The 13,397-nt window shown below is 36.3% G+C and overlaps 1 protein-coding gene and 3 non-coding genes across 6 annotated transcripts in view; 3 read left to right on the top strand and 1 right to left on the bottom strand.

Annotated features, from left to right (window-relative positions):
- Positions 1 to 5,371: 5,371 nt before the first annotated feature.
- Positions 5,372 to 5,443, top strand: trnap-agg (transfer RNA proline (anticodon AGG)). The gene has a single exon. It is a non-coding gene; the product is annotated as a tRNA-Pro (tRNA).
- Positions 5,444 to 7,343: 1,900 nt separating this feature from the next.
- trnaw-cca (transfer RNA tryptophan (anticodon CCA)) lies at positions 7,344 to 7,415 on the bottom strand. The gene has a single exon. It is a non-coding gene; the product is annotated as a tRNA-Trp (tRNA).
- Positions 7,416 to 7,620: 205 nt separating this feature from the next.
- trnai-aau (transfer RNA isoleucine (anticodon AAU)) lies at positions 7,621 to 7,694 on the top strand. Its single transcript has one exon. It is a non-coding gene; the product is annotated as a tRNA-Ile (tRNA).
- Positions 7,695 to 12,966: 5,272 nt separating this feature from the next.
- The window catches only part of LOC127442064 (ATP-dependent 6-phosphofructokinase, platelet type-like), a 28,651-nt gene continuing 28,220 nt past the window's right edge, over positions 12,967 to 13,397 (top strand). For all 3 annotated transcript variants that reach the window (XM_051699773.1, XM_051699771.1, XM_051699774.1), the window contains exon 1: positions 12,967 to 13,196. In XM_051699773.1, coding sequence (XP_051555733.1) covers positions 13,112 to 13,196 — 85 coding nt within the window. In that variant the 5' untranslated portion in view covers positions 12,967 to 13,111. The remainder of the gene's footprint in view (positions 13,197 to 13,397) is intronic.

Here is a 13,397-nt window from a genome sequence, read left to right as displayed (position 1 = left end):
GGTTAAAATGATTTTAGTTTTTAATCTCTTTTGTAACTACAAAATGTACGTAGAATATATTTATGAAATTATTAATTATTAGACACTTTAAAGAATTATGGAGATATTGTTAACCGCAAAAGTGGAGAAATGTGTGTTATACAGCAGTTGTGGCTTTTAAATGGATAATATGTGATCATCTAGCCTATCGGAAATACAGTGCTGGGTAGAATTATAATCTGGTACTGATTACAAATTACATGACAAAAAATTTTTGTCAGTAATGTCATCTCTTGGATTACATTCTTAAATAAATGTAATCTGATTGCTTTTGGATTACTTTTGACCTAATTTTTCTTTATTTGATGCATTTGAGTAGAATAAGCTATAATTAAATAGTGCTGCTTAAATGCATAAAAGAAAACGTAGTGAATCAAAATATAAGAATTTATATTATTTTTGTGTGTGTGTGTTTTACTTGTTATTTGTCTGTTTCTGAGTGAAATAAAAAAGTCATTTAATGTTCTTACTCCTTCAATGTAAGCATTATAAATGCCATCCGTGTGTGGCAACAAAAGCAAAAGTGCATTAATGTAAATTTTTTGTCAAACTAAACTAAAACTAACTTTCCACACTAATGCATACTTTTCAGCATTTCTGGGTGGATTACCGCTCCATCCTCAGTGTAATTATGGCTGATGGCTAGTATCAGGTCTGTGTGTGCAATTCCATCCCAATTCGAAAACACTTGAAGAACTCAGCTGTAGGCTGATTATAAAATGAAGACTTAGAGGGATCGATAAATGAATATGTAATCATGTAATCAGACGTAATCCGTTACTACCCAGCACTGTGCAAATATCATACAGAGCATTCAGAAAGTATTCAGACCCCTTCATTTTTTTTTTTTTTCACATTTTGTTATGTTGCAGCCTTATGATAAAATGCTTTCAATTTTTTTTTTCACATCAATCTACACTCCATACCCCATAATGACAAAGCAAAAATCCAATTTTTGATAACTTTGAAAAAAATGAAATATCACGTTGTCATAATATTCAGACCCTTTTCTATGACACTTGAAATTTAGCTCAGGTGCATCCCATTTCATCTGGATCATGGATTTCTACACTTCGATTGGAGTCCACCTGTGGCAAATTCAATTGATTGGACATGATTTGGAAATCTATATAAGGTCTCACAGCTGAAAATACATATCAGAGCAAAAACCAACCTATGAGGTTAAAGGAACTGCCTGCAGAGCTCAGAGACAGGATTGTGTCGAGGCAAAGATCTGGGGAAGGCTACAACAAAATTTCTCAAAGTTTCCAAGAGCACAGTGGCCTCCATAATTCTTAAATGGAAGAAGTTTGGAACAACCAGGACTCTTCCTAGAGCTGGCCGCCCGTCCAAACTGAGCAATCGCTGGAGAAGGACCTTGGTTAGAGAGGTGACCAAGAAACCGATGGTCACTCTGGTTAAGCTCCAGAGATCATGTGTGGAGATGGGAGGACTTGCAGAAGGACAACCATCACTGCAACACTCCAGCAATCTGGACTTTATGGCAAAGTGGCCAGACGGAAGCCTCTCCTCAGTGCAAAAAAGCAAAACAAAAACAAAAATCACCAGGGTTGAAGGAAAGCTGAACACAGCAAAATACAGAGATATCCATAATGAAAACCTGGTCCAGAGTGCTCAGGACCTCAGACTGGGCCAAAGGTTCACCTTCCAACAGGACAATGACCCAAAGCACACAGTCAAGACAACGCAAGAGTGTCTTAGGGACAACTCTGTGAATGTCCTTGAGTGGTCCAGCCAGAGCCTGAACTTGAATCCAATCGAACATCTCTGGAGGTACCTGAAAATGGCTGTCCACCGATGGTCCAATCCAACCTGACAGAGCTTGAGAGGATCTGCAGAGAAGAATGGCAGAAAATCCTCAAATCCAGGCGTGCAAAGCTTTCCGCATCATACCCAAAAAGACTTGAGGCTGTAATCGCTGCCAAAGGTGCTTCAGTTAAGGGTCTGAATACTTAGGTCAATGTGATATTTCAGTTTTTTCTTTTTAATAAATTTGCAGTTATCAAAAATCTGGTTTTTGCTTTGTCATTATGGGGTATGGAGTGTAGATTTATTTTGATTTTATGTAAAAAAATATAATAATTTAAAGCATTTTTAGCATATGAATGCAACATAACAAAATGTGAAAAAAATGAAGGGGTCTGAATACTTTCTGAATTCACTGTACATCCTTAATCTTGAGAATGTAATTTTACATTATAAATTTGTTTCTTGGACATTTGACTTTTTTCCCTTTTAAATCAGGGTCATAACCCCCTATTATTCAAACTCTTACACAATCAAAGCCAAGGTAGTTCTGTATTTTTGCAGTTAATGCAGGCTGAACCACTTAAAGGAATATTCCAGGTTCAATACATTCAATTGACAGCATTTGATGTATAATGTTAATTTCCACAAAAAAATTATTTTGACTTGTCTGTCCTTTTCTTTAAAAAGAGCAAAAATTGGGGCCTGGGTAGCTGTGGTAAAAGACACTGGCTACCTCCCCTGGAGCTCGCTAGTTCGCTAGTTCAAATCCTAGGGCATGCTGAGTGACTCCAGCCAGGTCTCCTAAGCAACCAAATTGGTCCAGTTGCTAGGGAGGGTAGAGTCACATGGGGTAACCTCCTGGTGGTCACTATAATGTAGTTCGTTGTCAGTGGGGCACATGGTGAGTTGAGCGTGGTTGCCACGGTGGATGGCATGAAGCCTCCACACGCGCTATGTCTCCGTGGCAATGCGCTCAACAAGCCACATGATAAGATGCGCGGGTTGATGGTCTCAGATGCAGAGGCAACTGGGATTCATCCTCCACCACCCAGATTGAGGCAAATCACTACACAACCACAAGGACTAAAGCACACTGGGAATTCGGCATTCCAAATTGGGTGAAAAAAAAAAGATATAAAAATAAAAAGAGCTAAAATCTGGGTTACAGTAAGGTATTTACAATGGATGTTAATGGGACCCATTTTTGGAGGGTTTAAAGGCTGAAATATGAAGCTTATCATTTTGTAAAAGCACTTACATTAATTCTTCTGTTAAAACTCATGTATTATTTGAGCTGTAAAGTTGTTTAAATTGTCATTTTTACAGTCATTTTTAGGTTGGTTGACATTAGGCCTACATCGTCATGGCAGTGAGGTTGTAAAATTGTCTATAACTTTTCATAGTTAGTAAGCAATTTTATCACACTAAAATCATGTTAACACACATATTGTTTAATGTCTTGTGGATGTACTTTTGAAATAGTGAGTATTTTAACATTTACAGATTGGCCCCATTCACTTCCATTGAAAGTGCCTCACTGGAACCCAGATTTCTGCTTTTTTTTTTTTAAGAAAAGGAGGGGCAAGTCAAAATATTTTTTGTGGTAATCAACATTATACCACAAATGCTGTCGATTGAGCTTAACTTGTACTGAACCCGGAATCTTCCTTTAAGGTACAGACTCCATTCCAACTTTAGCTTTAGCCTAGGTGTGCCATCTATTTGCATTTATTTTTTTACTTTGTACCTGTTTAAATTTAACATTACAGTTTGAAAATGTCCCATTGAATGTTCAACATTCAAAATCTAACAGCCAGTTATGATGTTATAATGGCCTTTAGAGACCTGACCTGACCTGACATGCTAAGGGTCCCCTTCCCTATATGTTCCATTTCTCTGTTTTTCCCCTTCTTCTTTTCTTAACTCCTTAAACTCTGGTGCATTTTTAGGCTGCCGCCTGCAATTTTTCACACTCAAATTTAAAAGCTCACCATTCACACACGCTGGACTTATTGCAAAAAAAAAAAAAAAAAAAAAAAAAAAAAAAGTGTCTCATTTTTCAGAGAACTGCCCAAATAAAAAAGGCTCCAATTATTTATAAATAATATTGTATGTGTTTATAATCTTATGATAAACAGAATAAAAAATATAAAAAACTGTTTTGTTGTTGTCCTAACTTTGTAAACATGTAATTATTTTTCTGTTCACTCAACCTCACTTTGGAAAGTTCCACTAGGTGGCAGAAAGCACTAGAAAAACAAATATTTTTTCTCTACCACATTCCATCTCAATATACCGATCTGAAATGTAGGTGGAGCTCTAACGCAGTTTAGCCCTCACAGATATACTCGTCCATAGACATTCAGTCTAACTTTCAGTCTAAGCACCACCCTTGATGTTTCATTGAATATCTTGGCTTCTGAGTGGTCTAGAACCTCAATCTAGATGTCATTAGAAAGCTGAGATCCTCCCTTTATCATCAATAGTCGAAAAAATATATTCTGATGATTTGTTTTGCATGCTTTTCCTTCTGGGTGGCATATTTTGTTCTGGACATCTAAGATATAACATTGAATTATTGAGCCAAGCAAGATCACAGACCAGTAAGCAATGGCTAATTTTTTAGAGATCTTCCTAAGGTAAAAGCAGATATAAAGTTTTTAGCTATTTGTGGGCTTACAGCAGAAGTTATCGGAGCATAAAAGAGACGTTTGTATTTCATTTTGTGATTCTTTCGAAAATCTATCGAACTGTGGTATTCGGGCAACAGAATTAACTGTACAGTCACATTCTTGAGAGTGAATTGTCCATTTATGTGCTATGTGAAGGACATTTCTTTTTATATAAATATTTCTACACCATTACCTAATTTTCTGTATATCGCTGCCCCCTTCCACGTATCGTTTTGTGGCACGTTCTGCATAACGCGGCGGCCCATGTGGCCCCATTTCTCGGCCGGCCCACCAGGAAAAGTCCCGGTTCTCCCAATGGCCAGTCCGCCACTGCTATGACCTAGTATCGATAACACAGATTTTTAATAAATACATTAACTTACCTTTACCTGAACACAAAATCCATGCGTCTCTCCTTGCGAATGAACATCTCCGTCACTTTGTTGTAAAAGTCGCCCCGCTTGTTGAAGTTTCGATAGCCTCTCTTTCTCGATATTTAATTGAAATTTACTTTTCCAAATCCGCGTAAGTCGTCAATGGTTTCACTGCAGATATCCATTTAAGCGCTTAATAACGCATTAGTTAATGAACTTGAAGTGTTAACACAAAACTAAAATCTAGCTGGCCTAGCCTATCAGATAGCGTGACTGAAGGAAGGAGCTTCTGATTGGCTTACTCATTTTGGTAAGTATGCTTATTGATGACGAATTTGAACGAAAACAGTAGTTTATATTAACAGTAATCTTTACATATAGTTATTATGTGTGTATTATATTTACTACCCCACTCGGTAGGGTAGTGACAACCTTAAAAATGTAATTACAACATTATATCAAATGGATGTTTTATTTATGTTTTTTATTGACAATACATCAGTATTGCAACGTGCTGGCTCGTTGGTCTAGGGGTATGATTCTCGCTTAGGGTGCGAGAGGTCCCGGGTTCAAATCCCGGACGAGCCCTGATATTTTTAACTTTTCTTTTACGGACGTATTTATGGACATGTAAATACTGTTATCTGATAAGTTTAAATGAATGTGCGGGCAAATTTTAACAAATACTCAACGCTCACCATTGACATCAACACAGTCAACAAACAGCATTTCTTACATGTACTTACAGCGCCCCCTTAAGGTGGAATAAATACTCAACCTTTTCTTCAAAAAGTATTATGGTAACAAAAATGAGTTTTGTGTTTGAATTATACTGGTCAATATTTTTAAGAAGATGTATCAAAAGCTGCTTAAAGTATCGTATGTTCCTGTCTGTTTGGGAAGAATCGCTTGTATTATACCTCAGTCTGCAAGTCACACCGGATACAGAAACCAAAAATCATAGGACTTAATGACTACAGACCTGTCGCCCTGACGTCTGTGGTCATGAAATCATTTGAGAGACTGGTGTTGGCCCACCTGAAGAACATCACTGGACCCTTTCTAGATCCCCTTCAATTTGCTTATCGAGCAAACAGGTCTGTGGATGATGCAGTCAACATGGGATTGCATCATATGCTGCAACATCTGGACAGACCAGGGACATATGCAAGGATCCTTTTTGTGGACTTCAGTTCAGCTTTCAACACCATCATCCCAGCTATACTCCAGAATAAATTACACCAACTCTCTGTTCCCATGTCTATCTGTCAGTGGATTACCAGCTTTCTGACGGACAGGCAGCAGCTTGTGAGACAGGGAAAACTCACTTCCAGCACCTGTACAATCAGCACTGGTGCCCCCCAGGGATGTGTGCTCTCCCCACTACTCTTCTCCCTGTACACTAATGACTGCGTCGCCAAGGACCCCTCTGTCAAGCTCCTGAAGTTCGCAGATGACACCACTGTCATCGGCCTCATCCGAGATGACGATGAGTCTGCATACAGAAGGGAGGTTGAACAGCTGGCTGTCTGGTGCAGTCAAAACAACCTTGAGTTGAACATGCTCAAAACGGTGGAGATGATTGTGGACTTTAGGAGGAACACCCCATCACTGACCCCCCTCACCATTCTAAACAGCACTGTGGCAGCAGTGGAGTCATTCAGGTTCCTGGGCACTACCATCTCACAGGACCTGAAGTGGGAGACACACATTGACTCCATTGTGAAAAAGGCCCAGCAGAGGCTGTACTTCCTTCGCCAGCTGAGGAAATTCAACCTGCCACAGGCGCTGCTGATACAGTTCTACTCAGCAGTCATTGAGTCTGTCCTCTGCACTTCAATAACTGTCTGGTTTGGTTCAGCTACGAAATCAGATATCAGAAGACTGCAAAGGACAATTCGGACTGCTGAGAGGATTATTGGTTCCCCCCCTTTCAAGAACTATACACTTCCAGAGTGAGGAAAAGGCTGGAAAAATCACTCTGGACCCCACTCACCCTGCCCATTACTTTTTTGAACCGTTGCCTTCTGGCCGACGCTTCAGAGTTCTGAGCACCAGAATCGTCAGGCACAGGAACAGTTTTTTTCCCTCAGGCTATCCATCTCATGAATAGTTAAATTGCACCATTGAGCAATAACTATGTGCAATACACAGTTTTTAATCTTTCTTATATTTATCCAACACATCCAACCTCTTCTGCCATTTCATTCCTCTGAAAAAATAAATAAATAAAAAACATTTGCACTGTACATAACAGATTGTATTAGATTTGCACTACCCATGTGTATGTGTGTATGTATGTATGTGTGTGTCTGTACATATGTGTATAATTAGTTTTTATTTTTTTACTATTATCTCTGTCTTGCTGCTGTTTTAGTATTGTTATACACTGGAAGCTCCTGTCACCAAGACAAATTCCTTGTATGTGTAAGAATACTTTGCAATAAAGCTAATTCTGATAAAATATTTGAATATGAAAAAGCTCAATTGACCCCGACGTGATTTGAACACGCAACCTTCTGATCTGGAGTCAGACGCGCTACCGTTGCGCCACGAGGTCTGCTACACCTTGAATATCGCTGCCGGTATATCCCTGTTTCTGTCTATCTGTCTAGTATATGTGGATTTGATATACGTACGTTTTGTTATATATTAAATGCAGACAAAATAAATATATATAAATACATTCCTTTTTTAAATTTACTAACGTGTAAATACAATAATACAGAAACTATTTAAAGTAATACAACTTCTTTTATTCATATGGCCGGTTAGCTCAGTTGGTTAGAGCGTGGTGCTAATAACGCCAAGGTCGCGGGTTCGATCCCCGTATTGGCCAATATGATTTTCTATTGTTTTTTTTTGTTTTTTTTAAATTTCATTATTAGCTCAGTTGACATTGTTTTGTCAATGGCAATTTTTGGGCTCTTGTGTCAGGGATTATAAAACAACTGGAACACTTAAATGGGTCATGACCCAGTTAAGAGATCAGTGTTCTACAATGCAAAATGGCCATCTGCAAAGACCAAATGCCAGTTTTATGTTTTAGGGGGAGGACAAACTTTTAGATGATGTATTACTGCTTGCAGGGTTGGTATTTGTGTAACTAGTGACAATTTGAGGATCTTTTGACCTGTGCTATAAATGTGTCAACCGCTTTGGTAAGTATGTCAGTTGGGCATATTAAAATGCTCAGTCACCCAAAATATTTAAATACTGTAGGTCTACTTTGAGAAATGTGAAACTTTGTATGCACCACTCATATTATAGCCTCCTTAAAATGAATTGTTTTTGCAGTATTCCTCATCTGTAAGTCGCTTTGGATAAATGCATCTGCTAAATGAATAAGTGTAAATGCAATAAGACAAAAACGTCCTGAGATTTGACTGGGTAAATTCCCCCATTGCTCAAAGAACAATGTGTAGACAAATACATATTTTAACCCTTAAATGCATGGATGATTTGGCATACATTATTACATACTCAGGTCTTAAGAGACTGGCACATATATCTATCACAAATGGATCTACAATATGCCCAGATAGTGTCAAATTATCACAATATTTTCAAGTCAATTAGAAAATAATAGAGTAGAATATATTATGATATCTTTTGATGTTTTATTTTTCACATATCAAAGAGATGATGCAACAAATATAGAACAGGATTAATTACTTCCACAGTGAAATTTCATGAGACGCAACTCAAACACTTATTGAGCTACACATAACACATAATCTACACATAGGCAACACATATAGATTTTCTCAGGAACTATTTTAAGTCTAAATAGACGTGAAACATACATAATTTCAGTAGTACACACATGACAATAGCCAAATTGTATTGTTCATGTGTTGTACTTGCTATAGTTTACTTCCACATTGCTTCTTCATCAAATAGCAATGTCAAATTTAAATCAAGTCAATCACTGAAACATCAGCGCCACCTTGAGTAAGAAATAGCATGTATAATATGTATGTGAACACGCATATGGAAAACGGACAATTCACCACTGTCACGCAGAAAATCAATGTGATTTAGTAGTCATTTGTATGAATATAGAACTGCTTTGACTTGTAATAAACAAAGAAATATATATCCTGTGATAGTAAACTTATATAGACTTTAAATAATCATAAATCTATAATTTATGAAAGTACAAAAAAATAAATAAAACGACACTATTACATAACTCGGCTCTTTAAAGACCCTATACACTTTTGGTAATTGGGTGTTTATAAAACTACTGGTGGAGGTAGATTACAGAAAGGATGAATCTGTTTCATGCGGCACATTGTTGGCCTCTGTTTACCAGGATTTCTTCCCTCTCACAGACTGACCTTCAGCAACTGTCAGACATGTCATGTATCACCCACTCACGCTCTCCCTATCTCTGTGTGTTGTGTGCTGGTCAGTCTTGTTTTGGAGACAGACATCACACTCTTATGGAGCATGAAATGCATAGGTATGGCAGATAAGGATAAAACACAATGTATATCCACACACACTGACACACCCGTAACGCTATCCCATTTTTCTTTCATACACAAGCCTTATACTCTCTTTCTCAAAGATTTAAATATCCTTTATGATCATAGTAAACAAGGGCCAAAGTATTAATAAACCTTGCCTGTACAATCGGCAGCTGAAACGACACGTCAAGCAGTGACATGCTAAACTCGGAACTTACAATGGAAGTGAATGGGGCCAATCCGTAAATGTTAAAATACTCATAGTTTCAAATGTACAGCCACAAGACCTAAAAAATATGCATGTTAACATGATTTTAGTGTGACAAAATGCTGTTAGTGTGACAAAAAAACCTTTTCTGTGTAAAGTTATAGCCAATTACATCTGAGGTAATGTCGGTGACAAATAACTACAGGTACTTCTGCCTAGAACACTGGTCTGCAAAAATAACAATTTAAACAACTTTACAGCTCAAATAAGGTACGAGTTTTAACAGAAGAATTAATGTAAGTGATTTTATAAAATTATAAGCTTCACATTTCTGCTTTTAAACCCTCAAAAAATTGGCCCCATTCACGTCCATTGTAAGGGACTCACTGTAACCTTGTTTTCTCCTCTCTCTCTTTTTTTTAAAGAAAAGGAGGGACAAGTCAAAATTATTTTTGTGGTAATCAACATTATTCCACAAATGCTGTTGATTGAGCTTAACTTTTTTTGAACCCGGAATATGACTTTGAACAACATTTTCTAGTTCTTGCAATGAAGTTCAAAGTGGGAGCTGCACACCATTGGTAATGTAATAAGAAATATGTATTTTTAAAACATATCTAGTTCATTTTATGTACATAAATCATTACATGAACAAAGAGTATTGAACCTGAAATCAACAGCAATGACATTGCTAGGTCATAGCTAACAGCTCAAAACTCTGACACACTTAATTTTAACCCTTACTACTAATCACCTATTTCTTAGCGGAGGTGCATATCTTACTGTTGTTACGTAAAAGAAGCACATGCTCAAAATGTTCATTTGTGAGACTATTGTGCTTCGGGGTAAGAATATGATGATAATGGGGGCAGTGGTGGCTCTGGGTTACTGATCAGAAGGTCGGGGGTTCAAGCCCCAGCACTGCCAGGATGCCACTGTTGGGCCCTTGAGCAAGGCCCTTGACCCTATCTGCTCCAGGGGTGCCATATCATGGCTGACCCTGCACTCTAACCCCAGCTTAGCTGGGATATGTGAAAACAAAAAAGAATTTCACTGTATATGTGCAAAATGTATAATGTGTGATAAATAAATAAAATTATATAATTATATATTGATATGAAAATGATCATTAAATTATTAACAAATTACTGCCGTTGCCTTGTTAATATGTAATCATGTAATCTATAAGAAATAACTGTAGTCCGATTACAAGTATTTTAAAATGTAGTTTAATCCAATTACTAGTACTTGATTTTGTAATCTGATTTTGTAATCTAGATTACATGTAATCCATTAAAACCAGCACTGTATATATATATATATATATATACACACTACCGTTCAAAAGTTTGGAGTCACTTAACTGAAATGTTTCTCATGATCTTAAAAATCTTTTGATCTGAAGGCGTATGCTTAAATGTTTGAAATTAGTTTTGTAGACAAAAATATAATTGTGCCAACATAATAATATATTTAATTACAAAACTAAAATTTTATTTAAAAAAAAAAAGTTTTTGAAATGTATGACCTGGACCGAATAATTAAGAAAAGCAGCCAATAAGTGCCCAACATAGATGGGAACTCCTTCAATACTGTTTAAAAAGCATCCCAGGGTGATAACTCAAGAAGTTGGTTGAGAAAATGTCAAGAGTTACATGTCTGCAAATTCTAGGCAAAGGATGACTACTTTGAAGATGCTAAAATATATCACAGTTTTGATTTATTTTCTATTATTCCATAGTTGTGATGACTTTACTATTATTCTAAAATGTGAAAAAAAATAAAAAAAAATTAAAGAATGAGTAATTGACCCTAAACATTTGAATGGTAGTGTATATATATGTATAATGTTTTTTTTTTATTTGTATTTTTTTTTACATTTTATAAAAATCAGGTATGGTGGAGTTAACCTAAGAAAATGTCTTGATATTCGTGATATTTGTAAAAAATATGATCTTGATATTTTTATATTTTACCATAAATGTTTAAGCTCAGTCAACAGCATTTGTGGCATAATGTTGATTACCAAAAAGATTATTTCAACTTGTCAATTATTTCAACCTTTTCTTTAAAAAAAGCAAAAATTGAGGTTACAGTGAGTCCCTTACAATGGCAGTGAATGGGGCCAATGTTTGGAGAGTTTAAAAGCAGAAATGTGAAGCTTATAATTTTATAAAAGCACTTACATTAATTCTTCTGTTAAAACTCGTACCTTATTTGAGCTGTAAAATTGTTTAAATCATAATTTTTTACAGTCGTTTTAGGGTTTGTTGACATTACATCATTATGGCAACGTAAAATTGTCTATAACTTTACACAATAGGTTAGTAAGCAATTTTATCACACTAAAATCATGTTTACACAAATATTGTTTATGTCCTGTGGCTGTACTTTTGAAATAGTGAGTATTTTAATGTTTACAGATTGGGCCCATTCACTTCCATTGTTAGTGCCTCACTGGAACCCAGAATTTTGCTTTTTTTTTTAAAGAAAAGTAGAGACGAGTCAACATTATTTTTTGTGGAAATTAATATTATGTCACAAATGCTGTCGACTGAGCTTAACTTGTACTGAACCGTGAATATTCCTTTAAGTTGTGTACACTCATTTTGTCCAGGTGCAAGGTAGCACTATTTTATACCTTTTAGTTTTACTTGATGGTTACACCACATGACATTTTTTTAAAATCAAAATCATTTATTTATTTATTTATTTATTTTAAAGAAAAGGCTATAAATATTTTTCAAAACTATAATGAAACCAACATGGACTCAAAGATTACATTTCTACGAACGTGACGCGTGTTTTATTTAATTTATTTTTTTAAACTAGATTTTGAAAAGATTTCTCATTTTTATCACCTCTACATATAAACATACACACAAACAATCACAAACACACTGTAAGGCACTAAGGTCATCTGTCAGTCATTCTGAGCTGGGTATAAATGGCTTCAAGAATTCCACTGTATATAGGATATAGGGTTACACATGCTTAGAATTGTCATAGCGTGATTACCTTTTGTTAAAGGATTAAGGTTTCTATGGTGTTCTATAGTAGCATCTTTTAGTAGGCCATACAGTGCATACATATTGATCCTGTTGCATTGTCATTAACTAATTTGTAACATATTCTATGGATGTCTCCTAAAATTGAGCTGTTTTCTTATTGATAGTAAATTTGTTTGCTTATATTTGCCATTCAAGTAATATAAAAGAGATGGATTTTACATATAATATAATTTATTGTTGCAATAAGTCAAAACTTGATAAAGGTAGACAGCAGCCAGCAGGTATTTGTTACTATATTAATCCCAACATTGGATAGCAATTGGTCTAAATATGTGCAGATGAGACGTGATCTGCAGGCTTATTGCCTTACAATGCTGTCAATCCAGAATGGGGCGGCAGCTGCCAGCCTACCGGACCTTGAGAGGCGGCGAAGCACACGTCCGACACCGGAGGAGAAGTTGATCAGCGGAGCCTTTTATCCTCTACAGGCGTGACAGCTTGCTTTGGAGAATCGCTCTTTCCTCACCTTGGCATTAAAGCTAATAGTCTGTTTGGGAAGATAATGCCGGACACTAAAAAATTCTTCGAGAACCTCTCTGGATCAGGGAAGTCTATTGGCGTCCTGACAAGCGGTGGAGATGCGCAAGGTACATTTTTATTTTATTTTTTTATTTGATATTTTTTTCGGTAAAAGACGCGCCGATTTCAGTGATGTTTCTTCGACCTTAACGTGACAGACGAACCTGTTTACATCTATTGATTTTCTTTATTATTAAGCATTTAAGCAAAACGAAACCAGTGCAACAGATGATAAAACACAAATAATACACAGTGCCAATATGAATAAA

The sequence above is a fragment of the Myxocyprinus asiaticus genome, chromosome 6 (genome assembly GCF_019703515.2).
Source record: "Myxocyprinus asiaticus isolate MX2 ecotype Aquarium Trade chromosome 6, UBuf_Myxa_2, whole genome shotgun sequence".
NCBI lineage: Eukaryota > Metazoa > Chordata > Actinopteri > Cypriniformes > Catostomidae > Myxocyprinus > Myxocyprinus asiaticus.
This window is presented reverse-complemented; position numbering and strand designations above follow the sequence as displayed.